The sequence below is a fragment of the Papio anubis genome, chromosome 17 (assembly GCF_008728515.1).
Source record: "Papio anubis isolate 15944 chromosome 17, Panubis1.0, whole genome shotgun sequence".
In the NCBI taxonomy this organism is placed as follows: domain Eukaryota; kingdom Metazoa; phylum Chordata; class Mammalia; order Primates; family Cercopithecidae; genus Papio; species Papio anubis.
Genome location: NC_044992.1, coordinates 10,142,334 through 10,162,574, shown reverse-complemented (window position 1 = coordinate 10,162,574; position 20,241 = coordinate 10,142,334). Strand labels below are relative to the sequence as shown.

Below are 20,241 nucleotides of genomic sequence, written 5' to 3'. Positions count from 1 at the left end.
ACTGGGATTACAGGCACATGCCCCCACACCCGGCTACTTTTTGTATTTTTTGTAGAGATGAGGTTTCACCATGTTGCCCAGGCTGGTCTTCAACTCCTGGGCTCAAGCAATTTGCCCGACTTGGTCTCCCAAAGTGCTGGGATTACAGGCGTGAGCCACTGCACCTGGCCAGGAAAAGTTTATTTTAGAAATGGGATGTGACTATCTGGGCAGTCACATGCCAATTTGAAAAACCTAATCAAACAGAGGGTAACAAGAACAGACCCCTCCTGACCAGCTCTGGTTTATAAAAACCTTCTGAGCAACTGAACATCTAACTGTCCTTTGGCGCCCCCTTGTGTTCTGGCACAGAAACAATCTATGGCCAAATGCGCCACCGAAGCAGAATAAGGAAGCCCATGGAGGTACTACGCACTTCCCTTGTCCACCCTTCACAGTGGTCTCCGTGCACACTGCTTTCTTTGCTCTTTGGCTGTGTTTGCTCAGCCTTCTGGTCTCCAGCTTGGAAACAGGCTGCAGCATTTCAACAGATTTTTAGAAAAGGCTATGATTATACCAAATGACCTGGGTGGGCTCTTGTCCTGACCCCCACTCAGCCAGTTTTCCCTATTAACTTCTCCCAGCCGACACTGATATGCACCATTAGTGTGCAAGGCAAGGGAATTTAAAGGTTCTCCCTAGGGTCCTTCCTCTCCATTGTGTGGGAGACTGAAAAGTCTTCCCTGGCAGCCTGCCTATTGTGGAGCTGCCTAAAAGATTTTTAATGTTAACCGGGTGCGGTGGCTCACGCCTGTAATCTCAGCACTTTGGGAGGCCAAGGCGGGCGGATCACGAGGTCAGGAGATCAAGACCATCCTGGCTAACACGGTGAAACCCCGTCTCTACTAAAAAAATGCAAAAAAATTAGCCGGGCATGGTGGGCGGGCGCCTCTAGTCCCAGCTACTCAGGAGGCTGAGGCAGGAGAATGGTGTGAACCTGGGAGGCGGAGCTTGCAGTGAGCTGAGATCATACCACTGCACTCCAGCCTGGGCGACAGAGCGAGACTCTGTCTCAAAAAAAAAAAGATTTTTAATGTTAAGTTCAATTTGGGATCCAGCGGTAAAAGTTCCAGCCCAGGGTGCAGGAGCTCAAAACACCCACTGGGTGGGTTTTTTCTTTGCATCCGCATGACCTCCTGGAACGATTCGTCATTTCAGAGCTGCTGCTTATTACGACCAACCCTTACGACTACCCGTTCATCAGCCAGGGGGAGATCCTCGTGGCCAGCATAGACGATGCGGAGGAGCTGCTGGCTACAGATGTAAGTGGAACCAACAGAAGGGGTGGGTGTTCCCCCTCCATCACCAGGGCCAACTGGCTGACATGCTGCCCTTTCCATGCCAGAGCGCCATTGACATCCTGGGTTTCACCCCGGAAGAGAAATCTGGGCTCTACAAGCTGACGGGAGCCGTGATGCACTATGGGAACATGAAGTTCAAGCAGAAGCAGCGAGAGGAGCAGGCTGAACCGGACGGCACAGAAGGTACAAAATCAGTGTGACAGGCCGCAAACCAGAGTGGGTGGCTGATCCGCTGAGGTCACTTGGTGCTGCTTTTGAAAGCAATTAATCTAGTCAGGCACGGTGGCTCGCACCTGTAATCCCAGCACTTTGGGAGGCTGAGGGGGCCAGATCACCTGGGTTGGGAGGTCGGGAGTTGGAGACCAGCATAGCCAACATGGTGAAACCCCATCTCTACTAAAAGAAAATTAGACCGGGCGTGGTGGCTGGTGCCTGTAATCCCAGCACTTTGGGAAGCCGAGGCTGGTGGATCATGAGGTCAGTAGATTGAGACCATCCTGGCTAACACGGTGAAACCCCATCTCACTAAAAACACAAAAAATTAGCCGGGTGAGGTGGCAGGCGCCTGTAGTCCCAGCTACTTGGGAGGCTGAGGAAGGAGAATGGCATGAACCTGGGAGGTGGAACTTGCAGTGAGCCGAGATTGCACCACTGCACTCCAGCCTGGGCAACAGAGTGAGACTCAATCTCAAAAAAAAAGAAAAGAAAAGAAATTAGCTGAGCATGGTGGAGCACACCTGTACCAGCTACTCAGGAGACTGAGGCACAAGAGTCAGACAGAGTTTTGCTCTGTCGCCCAGGCTAAAGTGCAGTGGCGTGATCTCGGCTCGCTGCAGCCTCTCCACTCGAGTTCAAGTGATTCTCCTGCCTCAGCCTTCCGAGTAGCTGGGATCATAGGCACACACCAACGTGTCTGGCTAACTTCTTTGTATTTTTGGTAGAGACAGGGTTTCACCATGTTGGCCAGGCTAGTCTCAAACTCCTGACCTCAAATGATTCGCCTGCCTTGGCCTCCTAAAGTGCTGGGATTACGGGCGTGAGCCACCGTGCCCGGCTGGCACGAGAGTTTCTTGAACCCAGGAGGCAGAGGTTGCAGTGCGCTGAGATCACTCCACTGCACTCCAGCCTGGGCGACACAGTGAGACTGTCTCAAAAACGGAAACAAAAACTATTGAAAGCGATTAATCCTTCCATCCGGAGAAGTGAATGACCCTTTCTGGGCCTCAGATGCCCATAGCTGTTGTTGCCACTTGCTTTTGCAGAATCACTCGAATAGTCTTGTTTCAGATGCAGTGAGGGATGACCAGGGCTTTCTGAAACCCAGCCCTGCCTTTTCATAAAGTCCATCACATTCTCTGAGTGACTTAGCTTCCATTGGCCACGTACATGCAGTTTAGCCACAGGCAATGCACAAAATGTACCAAGATGAACTCAGCCAACCTTTGAAACTTCTGGATGATTTTCAAAGCAGCTCCTCTGTTTTTCTAAGTATTGTCCTTGTTTTCTTGCCAGTGGCTGACAAAACAGCCTATCTGATGGGCCTGAACTCTTCGGACCTCCTGAAAGCTTTGTGCTTTCCTAGAGTGAAAGTTGGGAATGAGTACGTTACCAAAGGTCAAACTGTGGATCAGGTAACTGTTTCGAGGCCGGGGAAGGGGGCAGGACCCTGCTGGCCACTGCCTTCATACCCATTAGCTGGTCTTTCCCGACAGGTTCACCATGCTGTTAATGCTCTTTCGAAATCAGTTTATGAAAAGTTGTTCTTGTGGATGGTCACTCGCATTAACCAGCAACTGGATACGAAGCTTCCAAGACAACACTTCATTGGCGTTTTGGACATTGCAGGCTTTGAAATCTTTGAGGTTTGTGTTAGTTACATTCATATTTTCATATGGCTTCATGTGAGGGAAATTGGTTTCATGATCCTAAAGGGAAGAGAGCAAGGTGGCTGTCTTGTGGTTTCCTGTAAGAAACTAGATGGAGAGTGGATGGAATAGAGGAGCGGTACTTACTGGAAAGGTTTGTATTAGGTTTTTTGTTTGTTTGTTTGTTTTTTGAGACTGAGTTTCACCCTGTCACTCAGGCTGGAGTGCAGTGGTGCAATCTCGGCTCACTGCACCCTCCGCCTCCTGAGTTCAAGGGATCCTCCTGCCTCAGCCTTCTGAGTAGCTGGGATTACAGGCGTGTGCCACCATGCCTGGCTAATTTTTGTATTTTTAGTAGAGATGGGGTTTCACCATGTTGGTTAGGCTGGTCTCGAACTTGTGACCTCAAGTGATCCATCCGCCTCGGCCTCCCAAAGTGTTGGGATTATAGGCGTGAGCCACTGCACCCAGCTGGGTTTGTATTATTTTAAAGGAGGGGAAGATGTCTATCAAGTGGAATTTTAAAGGACATTTTGAAATGGATAAAAGAAAAAAAAATTAAATGTAATCACTGATTTAGGGACTGCCATAAAAGAGATACAGAGAGTTTGATAAGTTAATCATGCATTATTTTCTATAAATATACCACTGGTTCTGTGGTAGACATGCATAGCCACAGCCAGGCGTGGTGGCTCATGCCTGTAATCCCAGCACTTTGGGAGGCCGAGGCGGGTGTGTCACGAGGTCAAGAGATCAAGACCATTCCAGCCAACATGGTGAAACCCCGTCTCTACTAAAAATACAAAAATTGGATGGGCTTGGTGGCCCGCGCCTGTAGTCCCAGCTATTCTGGAGGCTGAGGCGGGAGGATCGTTTGAACCCAGGAGGCAGAGGTTGTAGTGAGCCGAGATGGTGCCACTGCACTCCAGCCTGGTGACACAGCAAGACTCCGTCTCAAAAAAAAAAAAAAAAGTGCATAGTCACTCATCAAAGTGTGTATTTAGTGTTTCCCAGGTACAGGGCATGCAGGTGAAAAAAATAAATGAGCTTCTAGTCTAGTAGAGAAGAAATGGAAGTCTATATGGCACATGGAAGAGTAACTACAAAATAAAGTACATAAGAGATGCCCAGACCTTGGGAACTCAGGAGAGGGAGAAATACCTTCTAATTGGAAGTTTACAGAAGACTCCAAGGAGGAGATGAGGCAGGCCTTGAAGACTGTGACTGTATCTGAAAGTATTAATGTGTTTGACAAGAACCTGGGGCAATGAGGAGGAATGTTGATGGTCTTTGATTTTGAAAGAAGTCTAACTTTTCACATGAACATTATATTTTGTTGTTAGTATAACAGCCTGGAGCAGCTGTGCATCAACTTCACCAATGAGAAACTGCAACAGTTTTTCAACCACCACATGTTCGTGCTGGAGCAGGAGGAGTACAAGAAGGAAGGTATCGAGTGGACGTTCATCGACTTCGGGATGGACCTGGCTGCCTGCATCGAGCTCATCGAGAAGGTATCCAGTACCATCCCCACCATCAGCTCTTCTCATAGACTCTTCTGCTCGTTACGGCAGCTCACATTTACCCCTCTGCACTTTGCCTTCAATCCAGCCTATGGGCATCTTCTCCATCCTGGAAGAGGAGTGCATGTTCCCCAAGGCAACAGACACCTCCTTCAAGAACAAGCTGTATGACCAGCATCTTGGAAAGTCCAACAACTTCCAGAAGCCCAAGGTGGTCAAAGGCAGGGCCGAGGCCCACTTCTCATTGATCCACTATGCGGGCACCGTGGACTACAGTGTCTCAGGCTGGCTGGAGAAGAACAAGGACCCTCTGAATGAGACCGTGGTCGGGCTGTACCAGAAGTCCTCCAACAGGCTCCTGGCACACCTCTATGCCACGTTTGCCACAGCGGATGGTAACAGGAGTGCTATGTGTTCATGTGATCTCCCTCCATTTGTTCCGTAGTAACAAAAAACCTTTTAGATGCACCTATAACACGTGCCCTCCTTTATTGCTTTCAGCTGACAGTGGAAAGAAGAAAGTGGCCAAGAAGAAGGGTTCTTCCTTCCAAACTGTCTCTGCCCTTTTCAGGGTAAGAAAAATACAAGTTTATTTGCTTCTGATTGGTTTAAGTCATATCAAAACGAGCAATGTTGAGATTCTAAACTTGATTTGTTCGAGAGTAGTAGTGTTGTCTTAATCTGATTACTGTCACTTACTGAGGTGAAGTGACAGACGATGAAATATAATAAATATGGTCTAACCAATGTGGGATGACAATATCACTATTATCTTATACCAAAGATAGCTGAGTTGGCTGGTCTGAGTTTCCAGCACAAACTCTCCAATTTTCCTAAAGGACACCAGCAACAGACCTCACGCTCCCAGTGGATCCATCCCCTGAGTTGATTTCAGAAAGCATTTTGTACTTGGCGAGCTTCTGGCTCACTGGGAGACAAAAGACAATTGTATCAGTTACTAGCCTACACCTCCAGCCATAGGACCTTTAAAAGACTGAGTTAGGCCGGGCGCAGTGGCTCACGCCTGTAATCCCAGCACTTTCGGAGGCCAAGGAGGGCAGATCATGAGGTCAGGAGATCGAGACCATCCTGGCTAACACAGTGAAACCCCCGTGTTCATTAAAAATACAAAAAATTAGCCGGGCGTGGTGGCATGTGCTTGTAGTCCCAGCTACTGAGGAGGCTGAGGCAGGAAAATTGCTTGAATCTGAGAGGTAGAGGTTGCAGTGCGCCAAGATCAAGCCACTGCACTCCACCAGCCTGGGCAACAGGGTGAGACTCCATCTCAAAAAAAAAAAAAAAGACAGAGTTAAATCATTTCACTATCCTTTAGAATTTATGATAAATTTTAAACATAGATCTTATTTTCATTATGATGGATCTCTGTCTTCATAAAAACCTACAGAGGCTGGCAAATGTCTTTTTTTTTTTTCTTCTTTTAGGAAAACCTGAACAAGCTGATGTCAAATTTAAGAACTACTCACCCTCACTTTGTGCGTTGTATAATTCCCAATGAAACCAAAACTCCAGGTGAGACACCTGCTGGCTTGCTAGGTGGTGCTCAGTTTTTAAGAAATTCTATGTCAGGCTGATATCTCGCTTCTGTTCCCAGGGGCTATGGAACACAGCCTTGTCCTGCACCAGCTGCGGTGTAATGGTGTCCTGGAGGGTATCCGCATCTGCAGGAAAGGATTCCCAAACAGGATTCTCTACGGGGATTTTAAACAAAGGTCTGTAATAAACATGTTCTCTGTGCTTGGGGATGAGATGTATGAACACTGGAATTTGAGAGGGAGAAAGATTGGTATGAAAAGAGCAGTTATGGACCTCCATGCGAACTGAACAACCTACCATTTGGCCAAGTCATATATATTTGTTTCTTCCGTGGTTTTCTCTGGAATTTATCCGATATACAAAATGGCAGGAAAAGCTCCAGCCGAAGAGTCAAGAGACCTAGATTCTAGACTGCTGTCGAGCAATGTGACTCCAAGCTAGTTCCTTCATCTCCTGGGACCTTGGCCTTCTGCCTATAGGAAGAGAGGCCTGAACTGCATGTTCTCCAAGGTTTGTGTCTTTGCCAACAGTCTGTGATGATTTCCGTGTCTACAATGCAGATACCGAGTGCTCAATGCCAGCGCAATCCCTGAGGGACAATTCATTGACAGCAAGAAAGCCTGTGAGAAGCTTCTGGCATCCATCGATATTGACCACACTCAGTACAAATTTGGACATACCAAGGTAATGCATCAGTCCTGACAGATGCTGGCCTGTTTGTCCTCTTGACAGAGCTCCTCCAGGAAACTGACTCGTGTCACCTTCTGCCCCACAAGGTATTCTTCAAGGCTGGCTTGCTGGGAACCCTGGAAGAGATGCGGGATGACCGCCTGGCCAAACTGATCACCCGGACACAGGCTGTGTGCAGAGGGTTCCTCATGCGTGTGGAATTCCAGAAGATGGTGCAGAGGAGGTCCAGCAGGGTCTCTGTTCAAACGTGAGCTCTTTGGGGAAGGGGAGTCTCTCTCAGAAATAAGCAATGTCTTGTTTTTAGGGAGTCCATCTTCTGTATCCAGTACAACATTCGCTCATTCATGAACGTCAAGCACTGGCCCTGGATGAAACTGTTCTTCAAGATTAAGCCCCTCCTCAAGAGTGCGGAGACCGAGAAAGAGATGGCCACCATGAAGGAAGAATTCCAGAAAACTAAGGATGAACTCGCCAAGTCGGAGGCAAAAAGGAAGGAGCTAGAGGAAAAACTGGTGACTCTGGTCCAAGAGAAGAATGACCTGCAGCTCCAAGTCCAAGCTGTATGTGTTTAGCAACCTTTTTTTTTTTTTTTTAAACTCTTCTAGATTTGATTATTTGTTTAGAAAAATTGGGTTATTGGTGGGGATTTTTGCTTTTTAGTTGAAATGTTTCATAAAGAACTTCATATATAGGAAAATACTGGAATGTTGCAAACCTTATATCATTAAAGGAAATTATTATTCTTTCTGTTTTAAGGAAAGTGAAAATTTGTTGGATGCCGAGGAAAGATGCGATCAGCTGATCAAAGCCAAATTCCAGCTCGAGGCCAAGATCAAAGAGGTGACGGAGAGAGCTGAGGATGAGGAAGAGATCAATGCTGAGCTGACAGCCAAGAAGAGGAAACTGGAGGATGAATGTTCAGAACTCAAGAAAGACATTGATGACCTTGAGTTGACCCTGGCCAAGGTTGAGAAGGAGAAACATGCCACAGAGAACAAGGTATTCTTTTTGTAGGTGTGTCTAGCTTGATATAGTCATTGCAAACTAAACTCTAAGCTTATAATTGCTTGTGGATTCTTCTTAGGTTAAAAACCTTACTGAGGAACTCTCCGGATTAGATGAAACAATTGCAAAGTTAACCAGGGAGAAGAAGGCCCTCCAAGAGGCCCACCAGCAGGCTTTGGATGACCTCCAAGCTGAAGAAGACAAAGTCAATTCTTTGAACAAAACCAAGAGCAAACTGGAACAGCAAGTGGAAGACGTAAGTAAATAATACTCATCAGGAGTCCTAGAACTCCAGGGTTGGAAGAGCCCTCAAGGGTCCTCTTGCAAAGCATTTGTTCCAAAAGGAAATGGTGACTTTTTCAGCTGGAAAGTTCCCTAGAACAAGAAAAGAAGCTCCGCGTAGACCTGGAAAGGAACAAAAGGAAATTAGAAGGAGACTTGAAGCTTGCCCAGGAGTCCATATTAGATCTGGAGAATGACAAGCAACAGCTGGACGAAAGGCTCAAGAAGTATGCCCCTCAACCACTGGCTTCCATTTTGCAAGTTACTGTGTATTTTATCTTCATGCATTCTCCATTTCTCTTCACAGGAAAGATTTTGAATATTGTCAACTTCAAAGCAAAGTGGAAGATGAGCAGACACTGGGCCTCCAGTTTCAGAAGAAAATCAAAGAGTTGCAGGTAGGAGCCCTCTGCATTTCTCTCTTCCATGTGAGGCCACTTACAGTGAGCTGGGTGCTGTCTGCTATAAGTCATTCAGAGCAAGTAGGTAAGACTGTGGGGCCACCTGCCTCATGGTTCCCTTTCTGCTGGGCTGGCCTGGCCATGATGAACCGTTTCCCATAACATCTGACAAAATCCATAATTAAAGTATTTAAGTTAACAACTAAAAGTTAACATTTAGTTGAGTGGAAAATGTTCAGGTTTGGTCACTGCAGGAGTAATTACCACGTTCAGGTAGAAAAAATTCATGTGAAAGGAAATTTGCAATATTCATTGGGGGGGAGTCTAAGACTCAGTTTGTCTAATGGGAAGGGAAACCAGCCTGTTTTTGACAATCAGAGTCCCCGTGGGGAACCGACTGCCCACGGGGTGAACTGCTGCCCTCTACAGGCTCGAATTGAGGAGCTGGAAGAGGAGATAGAGGCAGAGAGGGCGACCCGCGCGAAGACAGAGAAACAGCGCAGTGACTATGCCCGCGAGCTGGAGGAGCTGAGCGAGCGGCTGGAGGAGGCGGGAGGAGTCACCTCCACGCAGATAGAGCTCAATAAGAAGCGGGAGGCAGAGTTCCTGAAGCTGCGCAGGGACCTGGAGGAGGCCACCCTGCAGCACGAAGCCATGGTGGCCACGCTGAGGAAGAAGCATGCGGACAGTGTGGCAGAGCTTGGGGAGCAGATTGACAACCTGCAGCGGGTCAAGCAGAAGTTGGAGAAGGAGAAGAGCGAGTTCAAGCTGGAGATTGATGACCTCTCCAGCAGCATGGAGAGTGTGTCGAAATCTAAGGTGCTGTGGGGGGTGGGGGTGGGGCGGCTCAAGGCTTTCCATCAGAGAGACTCCGTGGTCATTCAAACCTGACTTTGCCAACTGACTTTGCTCCCCTTTCTGAATCCTTCAGGCAAATCTGGAAAAAATCTGCCGAATGCTGGAGGATCAGTTAAGTGAGGCCAGGGGCAAGAATGAGGAAATTCAGAGGAGCCTGAGTGAGCTGACCACACAGAAGTCTCGTTTGCAGACCGAGGCTGGTGAGCAGAAAACCGGTGGGGCCCAAACCTCCTGGCACCCAATGGGCGCAGCTGGCCAAAACCAAGGGCAGGGTGTGTTAGGGGGAGAATCTCTAGGGAAGCATCTTTTCAGGAGAGAAGAACTTGAAATAACTCACAGAAAGAGCCATTTGAAATAGCCTGAAGGGAGAGAACATGAAGAGTTCAGTAAGAACAAGAGAGAAAGAGGAGTAGACCAGAAAGAGAAGGGGCTCAAAATATCATCTCATTCAAACTCTTTCAAAATTAATATAAACTTGCATCAAACAGACTCTGATGAGCAGAAATGAGACTAGAAATTAAGAGCCAGGGCCTGCTACTTCTTTCTGCACATTAACTCCGATATTCATTGTCTGCATCCAAGTTTTTGAGAATAAAGAGAGAAACACGGCCACTGTTTAAAGGTCCTGGTGTATAATAAAAATATAAGGGAGGTCAGGTGTGGTGGCTCACGCCTGTCAACCCAGCACTTTGGGAGGCTGAGGCGGGCGGATCACCAGAGGTCAGGAGTTCGAGACCAGCCTGGCCGACATGGTTAAACCCCGTCTCTACTAAAAATACAAAAATTGCCAGATGCAGTGGCTCACACCTGTAATCCCAGCACTTTGGGAGGCCGAGGCAGGCGGATCAAGAGGCCAGGAGATGGAGACCATCCTGACTAACACGGTGAAACCCCGTCTCTACTAAAGATACAAAAAATTAGCCGGGCGTGGTGGCGGGTGCCTGTAGTCCCAGCTACTTGGAAGGCTGAGGCAGGAGAATGGCATGAACCCAGGAGGCGGAGCTTGCAGTGAGCCGAGATTGCATCACTGCACTCCAGCCTGGGCGACAGAGCGAGACTCCGTCTCAAAAAAAAAGAGAAAAGAAAAATACAAAAATTAGCAAGGCGTGGTGGTGGGCGCCTATAATCCCAGCTACTTGGGAGGCTGAGGCAGGAGAATCGCTTGAACCTAGGAGGCGGAGGTTGCAGTGAGCCAAGACTGTACCATTACACTCCTGCCTGGGCAACAAGAGTGAAACTCCATCTCAAAAAAAAAAAAGTAAGGGAAGTTTGTTTGGGGTTTTTGCCTAGAAAATGTGGCTCCACCCAGCCCTGGTGCATCCTCACAGGTGACTCCATCCTTGGCTGGCAGTCACAGCCAAGACAATGAAGAAAAGAAGTTTGGTAGCCCCTTTTTTTTTTTTTTTTTTTTTTTTGGGACAGAGTCTCACTCTGTCACCCAGGCTGGAGTGCAATGGCATGGTCTCAGCTCACTGCAAACTCGGCCTCCCAGGTTCAAGCGACTCTCCTGCCTCAGCCTCCTGAGTAGCTGGGACTACAGACACATGCCACCACACACGGCTAATTTTTATATTTTTAGTAGAGACGGGGTTTCACTGTGTTGGCCAGGCTGGTCTCGAACTCCTGACCTCGTGATCCACCTGCCTCGGCCTCCCAAAGTGCTGGGATTACAGGCGTGAGCCACCGCACCCGGCCTATGGTAGCCACTTTTACAGTCATGTTGGAGGATTCACCTCTGAAATCATAAAGCCCCATTCCATGTTTTTCTCTTACCTCTTTATAAGCATATAAACTTGAACTTACCCTATTCACCCAAGAGTCTAACCATAGATATAAAGCTCTAAGTATTTCTCTATATATTTATTGATAACAAATCAACAAACAGCTGGAAACACCTGCCACTGGGAAAGTCTGATGTGAGTTATTAGGTGCTCCTGGTAATATTTACATTTACAGTTCTTCTCAATGGATTTTTTTTTTTTTGACAGAACGTCAGTCCCACCTTCCAGTAGTTTACAACAATATCTTATCAGTTCTGCTGTCAGTTTCCTTTTCATGAACGATATACCTTCTCCCTCAAGAAGAAACTATACCTTATCCTTTTCTCTCTCCCCAGATCTTAGCACAGTACCTTACACGTAATAGAAACTTGATGAGTGAATGAGTGAATGAATGAAATGAAAGTGTTTCCTTCTGGACACAGGTGAGCTGAGTCGTCAGCTGGAAGAAAAGGAAAGCATAGTATCCCAACTTTCCAGGAGCAAGCAAGCATTCACCCAGCAAATAGAAGAGCTCAAGAGGCAGCTGGAGGAAGAGAACAAGGTACATCATTGAAGGGAGGCTTCTTTGCTCAGATTTTTAAATATCACCTGCGGGAGGAAAAAAAATAGGCAACTTCATTCAGTAGGTGGTGACAGAAGGGACACACTTGGATTGCATCATGCACTTGGCACTGAATATATCAGGTGCTCTTCTCTTTTTAACTTCTGCAGGCCAAGAATGCCCTGGCGCACGCCCTGCAGTCCTCCCGCCACGACTGCGACCTGCTGCGGGAACAGTATGAGGAGGAGCAGGAAGGCAAAGCCGAGCTGCAGAGGGCGCTGTCCAAGGCCAACAGTGAGGTTGCTCAGTGGAGGACCAAATACGAGACGGACGCCATCCAGCGCACAGAGGAGCTGGAGGAGGCCAAGTGCGTAGCTCTGTTTGCTTTTAGAAGAACTGCTTGGGAATGAATTCGATGAATTTATTTTTATTACTAGACGTTTCCCCATCTCATGTGTCTTTAAATGCGGTGCTGGGCCATTAGAGGGACCTGGCGTTAGCACGTTTTATTAAAACAAACAACTTTGATCTTGGTTAGACAGAAGGCAAGTTATTAATCCCGGATTTTAAGTAGACAGGAAATTCTCCTGGGCGTATAGAAACACATGCGTGTCTGAATCACATAGATTAGTGATTCCAACGTGATGAATAGTGATGTTCAAGTGGATGGAAACTTAAATATCAGTTGCTTCTCTTTCATATTCTTTAAGGAAAAAACTTGCTCAGCGCCTTCAAGATTCTGAGGAACAGGTTGAGGCAGTGAATGCTAAATGTGCTTCACTGGAGAAGACCAAGCAGAGGCTGCAAGGAGAGGTGGAGGATCTGATGGTTGATGTTGAAAGAGCCAATTCCCTGGCCGCCGCTCTGGATAAGAAGCAGAGGAACTTTGACAAGGTGTGGGGTCCGCTCTGTGCTGGGTGAATGCCATGATGCAGGGGATTTCTAGCAGCCATGGAAGGAGGACAATGCATCCCAGACCTGACTCTGCCCTCACCAGCAGTGTGGCCTTGGGCAAGTCCTTGATCTTCCCCGGTCTGTAATTTCCTCATCTGCAAAACAGAATGGGAATGGGCTGGGGGTAGAGGTCCCTTTCAAATGTTGTCCATGGAAACAAACCAGTTTCTACAATGTCCGTGCAGCCCTAAGCATTTTTCCTTTCTGAACTGCTGGTCTGTCTAAGCTGAGGTCCCATTGGGAGGCTTTCTGGAAGCCTTTCTTTCAAGATGGCAGATAAAGCTGATTGAAACCAATGCTTTAATGAAATATTCCGAAGTACGGGGCCATTTTTGTGTTAGGAAAAGGGCAATTATGCCCAGCTAACTCCTTCTCGAAGGGTCTATTTGCTTTTCCAAGATGGCAGTTGTTCCCGACTCATTACCTTGAGTACATTTATGGAACAAAATCTTGATTAGCCCAATAATCAATAACAAGGAGCCAGGTAAGTGATGCCAAGGGTAGCTGTAACTCTGCATTTAATTTAGTTATTTAGTGTTTAGTTAGAAACCTAGAGGAGAGGTCAGAAATGGAGAGACCTTCTGTCCCGGTGTTCCAGGTGTTGGCAGAATGGAAGACAAAGTGTGAGGAGAGCCAAGCAGAGCTGGAGGCATCCCTGAAGGAGTCCCGCTCCTTGAGCACTGAGCTCTTCAAACTGAAAAATGCCTACGAGGAAGCCTTAGATCAACTTGAAACTGTGAAACGGGAAAATAAGAATTTAGAGCGTAAGTCACTCGAAATCCTCTGAAACTTCCTCCTTTCATGCTGTATTGCTCAAGAGCATGCTGGCGTGTGCGGCTTCATCATTCAGTTTCCTACATACATGTGTGTTAATGCACACACAGAAAGTGTTCACCATCTGACGGGTTACTTTTAGCCTCTCTCTATATGATATCTTATCTCTGGGAAACAGGAAAGCTTAGGATTATAATAAACCAGGTAAAAAGCACCGAGTCAATGCTTTGCATGTCTGGAAACACATGCAGAAGCGCTCATATGCAATTGAAACTTACTTCTTTACAGAGGAGATAGCGGATCTCACAGAACAAATTGCTGAAAATGGTAAAACCATCCATGAACTGGAGAAATCAAGAAAGCAGATTGAGCTGGAAAAGGCTGATATCCAGCTGGCTCTCGAGGAAGCAGAGGTGAGCGCTGGGAGGCAGGCGCAGGTGCAGACGCAGTCATGGTGAGCGGCGGCCGGGGAGTCTAGCTACTCCACACTGTGTGTTCATTTTAGCCTTTGTCAAATCACAGTCCTAATGCCTGCTCCTTTCCTGTCATACAGCAAAACTGTGAGGCTGAATGAGAATTTTCTTAAATTTATTGGAGAAGACTGTCATATTAAAATAGGCCTAAAGACGAGATTTTACAAAATATTAGATGAATTAAAAATATCTACAAAGGGCTTTACGCTCCTAAGAAATATGATTTAAACATTATTATTGGTTGATAGTATAATCAAAACCAAGAAACAATGAAACATGGTTTTATTTCTGCACTGAAGATAAATTTGGGACTTTTTTTTTTTTTTTTTTTGAGATGGAGTTTCGCTCTTGTTGCCCCGGCTGGAGTGCAATGGTGCTATCTCGGCTCACTGCAACCTCCGCCTCCCAGGTTCAAGTGATTCTCCTGCCTCAGTCTCCTAAGTAGCTGGGATTACAGGCAGGCACCACCATGCCCAGCTAATTTTTGTATTTTTAATAGAGACAGGGTTTCACTATGTTGGTCAGGCTGGTCTCGAACTCCTGACCTCACGTGATCCGCCCGCCGTGGCCTGCCAAAGTGCTGGGATTACAGGCGTGAGCCACCACGCCCGGCTAAATTTGGGACGTTTAAAAAGTGAGTTGTGAATATTGTAGGATTAGATTTAGGGCTATTCCCCTGAAGCTTTGTTACCTTGCAGGGTAGTGGAGCTGGCTTCATACCATCATGGACAGTACTTGATTTGTTTTTGTTTCTTAAAGGCTGCTCTTGAGCATGAAGAAGCCAAGATCCTCCGAATCCAGCTTGAATTGACACAAGTGAAATCAGAAATTGATAGAAAGATCGCCGAGAAGGATGAAGAGATCGAGCAGCTGAAGAGAAACTACCAGAGAACAGTGGAAACCATGCAGAGCGCCCTGGACGCCGAGGTGCGGAGCAGGAATGAAGCCATCCGGCTCAAGAAGAAGATGGAGGGGGACCTGAATGAAATTGAGATCCAGCTGAGCCACGCCAACCGCCAGGCAGCAGAGACCCTCAAACACCTCAGGAGTGTCCAGGGACAGCTGAAGGTTTGAGAGAACCCCTCGGGGAAAAGCCTCTCCCGTCCTCACATACTCAGAAATGTAGGCTGGGCACAGTGGTGCAAGCCTGTAGTCCCAGCATTCTGGGAGACTGAGGCAAGAGGCTCACTCGGGCTCAGGAGTTCGAGACCAGCCTGGGCAATATAGCAAAACCTCATCTCTACAAAAAATTTAAAAATTAGCTAGGCATGGTGGCACAGCCTATGATCTCAGCTACTTGGGAGGCTGAGATGGGAGGATTGCTTGAGCCCAGGAGGCAGAGGTTACAGTAAGTTGAGATCACACCACTGCACACCAGCTTGGGTGACAGAACAAGACCCTGTCTCAAAACACAAACAAAAACAACAACAGCAACGACAACTTAGAGATGTAGATGAGGCTCGTGGTCCTAATGCCTCAACTTCAAATGGAATGTTCGTTTTTCTCTGGCTAGGATACGCAGCTCCACCTGGATGATGCCCTCCGGGGCCAGGAAGACCTGAAGGAGCAGCTGGCGATCGTGGAGCGCAGAGCCAACCTGCTGCAGGCCGAGGTGGAGGAGCTGCGGGCCACCCTGGAGCAGACGGAGAGGGCCCGGAAACTGGCGGAACAGGAGCTCCTGGACTCCAACGAGAGGGTGCAGCTGCTGCACACCCAGGTGAGGGGAGGGAGAGGAAGAGAGGCGAGGTTCCAGCCTCAGACGCACCTGGGTAACAGCCCTCCTCTTGCCCTAGAACACCAGCCTCATCCACACCAAGAAGAAGCTGGAGACGGACCTCATGCAGCTCCAGAGTGAGGTAGAAGATGCCAGCAGGGATGCAAGGAACGCTGAGGAGAAGGCCAAGAAGGCCATCACGGACGTAAGGCATCTCCTTCCCGTTGCCCTCGGGCTGCCAGGATTGCATTGCATTAAAGCCCTCTCATAGTTAGACAGGTGCGGTCTCCTCCAGACACACCTGGTGCACATTCTGCTCCCCAATCGCTCCCATCTCTGCTCAAACTCTCCTGTTCCCTCCTGCACTTTAGAAGAAGGGCATAAGAAAAAAAGGCAGAAAGGGATTATATCCTAGTAGGTCTGCCTGTGGAGAGGTGTGCACGTCTTTCCTTCAACATCTGACTTATTCCAAATATGAAAACAAGAACCTGAGGTGTCAGTATCCCACACATTTCTCCCTTCCTGGGTCTCCGGGGCTTTCTCCCGGCGGCCCACAGCGCTCATGGCGCCACCTGCTGCCCGGCGGGAGAACTTTACCTTGAAACCATTTTGCTGTTCCTGTATAGCTTTCATTCTGCAGAGGCCTTCCCTTAATCTCACTATTTCCAAAACTGTGAGGCTGGGTATCAGATCAGACTAAGTCTCAGGCTCCTTTGAAAATATATATTGGTGATAATGAAAACAAAAATTTCCCTGGGACAGGGGAGGGTTTCAAAGGAGGCCAGCTTAAGAAAGGGAAGAAACTGTTTCCCAGCCTGTCCCTGACGTTCTCATTGCCTCATTGCTTAGGTTATTTTATCTACTGGGTGTAGCTCTGGCCCTCTTCCAGGGTGGCAGAGTGTGCTTCATCACAGTCTCACCTATTGTCCTTTTTCTTTCTTTCTTCCCCCGCCCACCACCCACCACCGAGACGGAGTTTCACTCTTATTGACCAGGCTGGAGTGCAATGGCGAGATCTCGGCTCACTGCAACCTCCTTTTCCTGGGTTCAAGCAACTCTCCTGCCTTAGCCTCCTGAGTAACTGGGATTGCGGGCACCCACCACCATGCCCAGCTAATTTTTTGTATTTTTAGTAGAGATGGGGTTTCACCATGTTGAGCAGGCTGGTCTTGAACTCCTGACCTCAGGTGATCCACCCGCCTCAGCCTCCCAAAGTGCTGGGATTACAGGCATGAGTCACCACGCCTGGTCTGTCCTTTTTCTTTAGCATGGTCTCTGGTCCTCTGAGGTCCAGGTTTTGACAGTTCCAAGGCACTGGAGCTTCCTCTGCATCCTAGCGAGTCCCATGTGCTTTTCAGGCTGCCATGATGGCTGAGGAACTAAAGAAGGAACAGGACACCAGCGCCCACCTTGAGCGGATGAAGAAGAACCTGGAACAGACGGTGAAGGACCTGCAGCACCGTCTAGATGAGGCTGAGCAGCTGGCCCTGAAAGGCGGGAAGAAGCAGATCCAGAAACTGGAGACCAGGGTGTGTGCAGGAGGAACCCCGCCCGCACCAAGCTTTTTAACCTCCCGATCATGCTCCAGCCCCTGACTAATATCCCCACCCTCTCCCCCAGATCCGAGAGCTGGAGTTTGAGCTTGAGGGGGAGCAGAAGAAGAACACAGAGTCTGTTAAGGGCCTGAGGAAGTATGAGCGGAGGGTCAAGGAGCTGACGTACCAGGTAAGTGGAAAGTAAATGTCATGATCGTGTCCTCTATGATGTGCAAATGCCACTCCGGATTCTCCACCAAACTACGGGAAGAAACGCTTTAGCGCAGAAAGCTGCCCACGCCATGTGCAAATCTGCTGCCTCTTCTCCAGTGACAGTCCCATTTTCTCATTCTTAGAGTGAAGAGGACAGGAAGAATGTGCTGAGATTGCAGGATCTGGTGGATAAACTACAAGTGAAAGTCAAGTCCTACAAGAGGCAGGCAGAGGAGGCTGTAAGTGAGATAGGTGCTGACTGCTGCATGCAGACTGGGCTGTTTCCCATGGTGAGTTCTGAGAGGGGTGCGTGCTGATCTAACCTGCCTTGGCTCTTTGGTTTTAGGATGAACAAGCCAATGCTCATCTCACCAAATTCCGAAAGGCTCAGCATGAGCTGGAGGAGGCCGAGGAACGTGCGGATATCGCAGAATCTCAAGTCAACAAGCTCCGCGCTAAGACTCGAGACTTCACCTCCAGCAGAGTGAGTCGCTAACCTGGGAGGAGCCCCCTAGGGACTGTAGAAGCTTCTGAGCTGGAAGGAACCTCAGAGAACCCTTTACTTTAGAGGTGGGGAGTCTCAAGCTCAGGAAGAGAAAGTGCTTAAAGTCACTTAGCTGACTGGACCCTCGCTAGAATCCAGGTCTGTGAGTCACAGTAAAAACCGCCATCCTGCACATGTACACCATGGACTACTATGCAGCCATAAAAAAGAATGAGTTCATGTCCTTTGCAGGGACATGGATCAAGCTGGAAGCCATCATTCTCAGCAAACTAACACAGGAACAGAAAAACAAACACCGCTTGTTCTCACTCGTAAGTGGGAGTTGAACAATGAGAACACATGGACACAGGGAAGGGAACATCATACACTGGGGCCTGTCAGAGGGTGGGAGCCAAGGGGAGGGAGAGCATTAGGACAAATGCCTAATGCATGCAGGGCTTAAAACCTAGATGACGGGTTGACAGGTGCAGCAAACCACCATGGCACATGTAAACCTATATAACAAACCTGCACGTTCTGCACATGTATCCCAGCAAAACAAACTGCCATCCTGAAAACGAGTGAGCGGGTCCCACTGAGCTCTCTCACGCGCCCCCTGCTGGTAATAAAAGGCTGCTGCAGGAGGCTCCTCCAGAGTCCGCTGAACACAGGGCATTAGACAGTAGGTCGCTGGCTGTCCAGCATTCGGGGCTTGCTCTTTCGGAGGGCCAGTTTCTCAGGCTATGGGGTGACTTCATGTGTGCAATCGTGCATTTTCCCAAGGTCCAAAAAATATCCTGTGTCCCATTGAAGTAGGCAAGCAATTCTCTGATGCCAGCCGGCGAAGCGGTGGGGTGGGAATGTGTCTCTGCCACCCGACTTAACTCCAGGTGCCTACTTTCTTCCCAGATGGTGGTCCATGAGAGTGAAGAGTGAGCCAGCTGTTCCGGAGCAGGACAGAAGATATGCAAAATGTATATTTTCTTGGTTCCTGACCATTGATACTTAATGTCCATGTGACTCCTTTTCACATGCAATAAACTTTGCTTTATTTCAATCTGGGGCTGTTTCACCATGTTTGTTTTCCTCTTTCCCATGCAGAAATGGTTCCTAGTTTGATGGTTTGTATGGTCAGAGGTGAAATCCTTGTAAGCAGACGGCTCGGTAAATTCAACCGGTGTGTGCATGTGCGGAGGGAGAGATGGCTTTTGGCTTAAATCAAAAAGGAAAAAAAAAAAAAGCCTTCTGGATTAACCTTTGCTTTGGTGGGGAGTGGGAGGCACAGCTTTTCAAAAGAGTCATCTCTTAATATGACATGAAGGGAACACAAAGGTAGGCTCATGAAAAGCCCTTGTCTCGAGTTGAATAGGGTTATAAAGCAAAGGCCCACATTCCCCTTCTTTACATTCTACTGGGGAAATACATCTGAAATCTAGTAAATATTTGTTGTTCATACAAGCACCGTGCTATCAGGAATACACAAATGAATAAAAAAGAGGCTGGCCCCTTCAATGTCTCAGTCTACATCTACTACTGTTATCTTAGCTCAGTGTGCACTATTTCAAAGCTGCACAACAGAAAATCCCACCCCTTACCCAAGATAATCTTGTCCTTACCTTAAGAGGGAAGGAAGGCAGGAAGTCAGATAACCATCTGGTTGACTTGCTACTAGAAAGAGCATCTTCTAGCCTGGGATCCTTTGTTTATTGTCATCATTTAATTTATTAGCAATAGTTGCCAAGTTCCCTTCTTTGTCTGATTCCAGAAGATTAGGGGACCTAGTTTGACTCACGTGAGAATGAAAGGCCAAGGGGTGCTCTCTCCAGATGTGGGGGAACTCAACAAATCATTTAGCTTTTTCAATAAATAAATTGCAAAGAAAAAAAAATAAAACAAATAGAAAGGGGACCTGTAGATTAAAAGACACTTAGTGGACCTATCCACCAATTGCACTGTGTGGACCTTGTTAGGATACTGCTTTGTACAAACATGCTGTTAAAAAATACACACACACACACACACACACATACACACAGTCCAACTGGTAAATTTGAAAATTGACTGGATATTGTTGGTGATATGAGATTATTGTTCATTTTAAGGTATAATGTCATATTGTGATTATGCTTTCTAAGATAGTCCTTATATCTTAAAAATACGTGGTAAAGGTCAGACGTGGTGGCTCACGCCTATAATCCCAGCACTTTGGGAGGCTGAGGTGGGCGGATCACGAGGTCAAGAGATCGAGACCATC

At 47.7% G+C, this 20,241-nt stretch overlaps 2 protein-coding genes across 2 annotated transcripts in view; one reads left to right on the top strand and one right to left on the bottom strand.

Annotated features, from left to right (window-relative positions):
- MYH3 (myosin heavy chain 3) overlaps positions 1-19,049 on the top strand; it is a 27,758-nt gene extending 8,709 nt beyond the window's left edge. Inside the window, exons 9-39 of the mRNA XM_031657380.1 lie at positions 1,198-1,301; positions 1,385-1,523; positions 2,853-2,971; positions 3,053-3,202; positions 4,549-4,719; positions 4,817-5,123; positions 5,230-5,300; positions 6,171-6,258; positions 6,341-6,458; positions 6,843-6,966; positions 7,059-7,195; positions 7,277-7,532; positions 7,729-7,971; positions 8,057-8,233; positions 8,341-8,486; positions 8,567-8,657; positions 9,090-9,479; positions 9,592-9,718; positions 11,722-11,840; positions 12,011-12,207; positions 12,551-12,734; positions 13,393-13,558; positions 13,857-13,981; positions 14,801-15,109; positions 15,555-15,758; positions 15,835-15,960; positions 17,114-17,284; positions 17,376-17,480; positions 17,647-17,742; positions 17,850-17,987; positions 18,897-19,049. Of these exons, the coding sequence (XP_031513240.1) occupies positions 1,198-1,301; positions 1,385-1,523; positions 2,853-2,971; positions 3,053-3,202; positions 4,549-4,719; positions 4,817-5,123; positions 5,230-5,300; positions 6,171-6,258; positions 6,341-6,458; positions 6,843-6,966; positions 7,059-7,195; positions 7,277-7,532; positions 7,729-7,971; positions 8,057-8,233; positions 8,341-8,486; positions 8,567-8,657; positions 9,090-9,479; positions 9,592-9,718; positions 11,722-11,840; positions 12,011-12,207; positions 12,551-12,734; positions 13,393-13,558; positions 13,857-13,981; positions 14,801-15,109; positions 15,555-15,758; positions 15,835-15,960; positions 17,114-17,284; positions 17,376-17,480; positions 17,647-17,742; positions 17,850-17,987; positions 18,897-18,923 (4,925 nt within the window). The 3' untranslated portion in view covers positions 18,924-19,049. The remainder of the gene's footprint in view (positions 1-1,197; positions 1,302-1,384; positions 1,524-2,852; positions 2,972-3,052; positions 3,203-4,548; positions 4,720-4,816; positions 5,124-5,229; positions 5,301-6,170; positions 6,259-6,340; positions 6,459-6,842; positions 6,967-7,058; positions 7,196-7,276; positions 7,533-7,728; positions 7,972-8,056; positions 8,234-8,340; positions 8,487-8,566; positions 8,658-9,089; positions 9,480-9,591; positions 9,719-11,721; positions 11,841-12,010; positions 12,208-12,550; positions 12,735-13,392; positions 13,559-13,856; positions 13,982-14,800; positions 15,110-15,554; positions 15,759-15,834; positions 15,961-17,113; positions 17,285-17,375; positions 17,481-17,646; positions 17,743-17,849; positions 17,988-18,896) is intronic.
- LOC103878643 lies at positions 18,466-20,241 on the bottom strand. Its single transcript, XM_021928739.2, has 2 exons — positions 19,604-20,241; positions 18,466-19,199 (listed from the first exon to the last, which is right to left on the bottom strand). The coding sequence occupies exons 1-2, from the start codon at positions 19,666-19,668 to the stop codon at positions 18,593-18,595; spliced, it is 672 nt and encodes a 223-aa protein (XP_021784431.2). The 5' UTR covers positions 19,669-20,241; the 3' UTR covers positions 18,466-18,592.

Coding starts and splice junctions, on each gene's coding strand:
- LOC103878643 (XM_021928739.2), bottom strand. CDS start 19,668: ATGCTCTTTCTAGTAGCAAGTCAACCAGATGGTTATCTGACTTCCTGC. Junction 19,200..19,603: donor TGCCTTCCTTCCCTCTTAAG/GTAAGGACAAGA, acceptor TTTTGATTTAAG/CCAAAAGCCATCTCTCCCTC.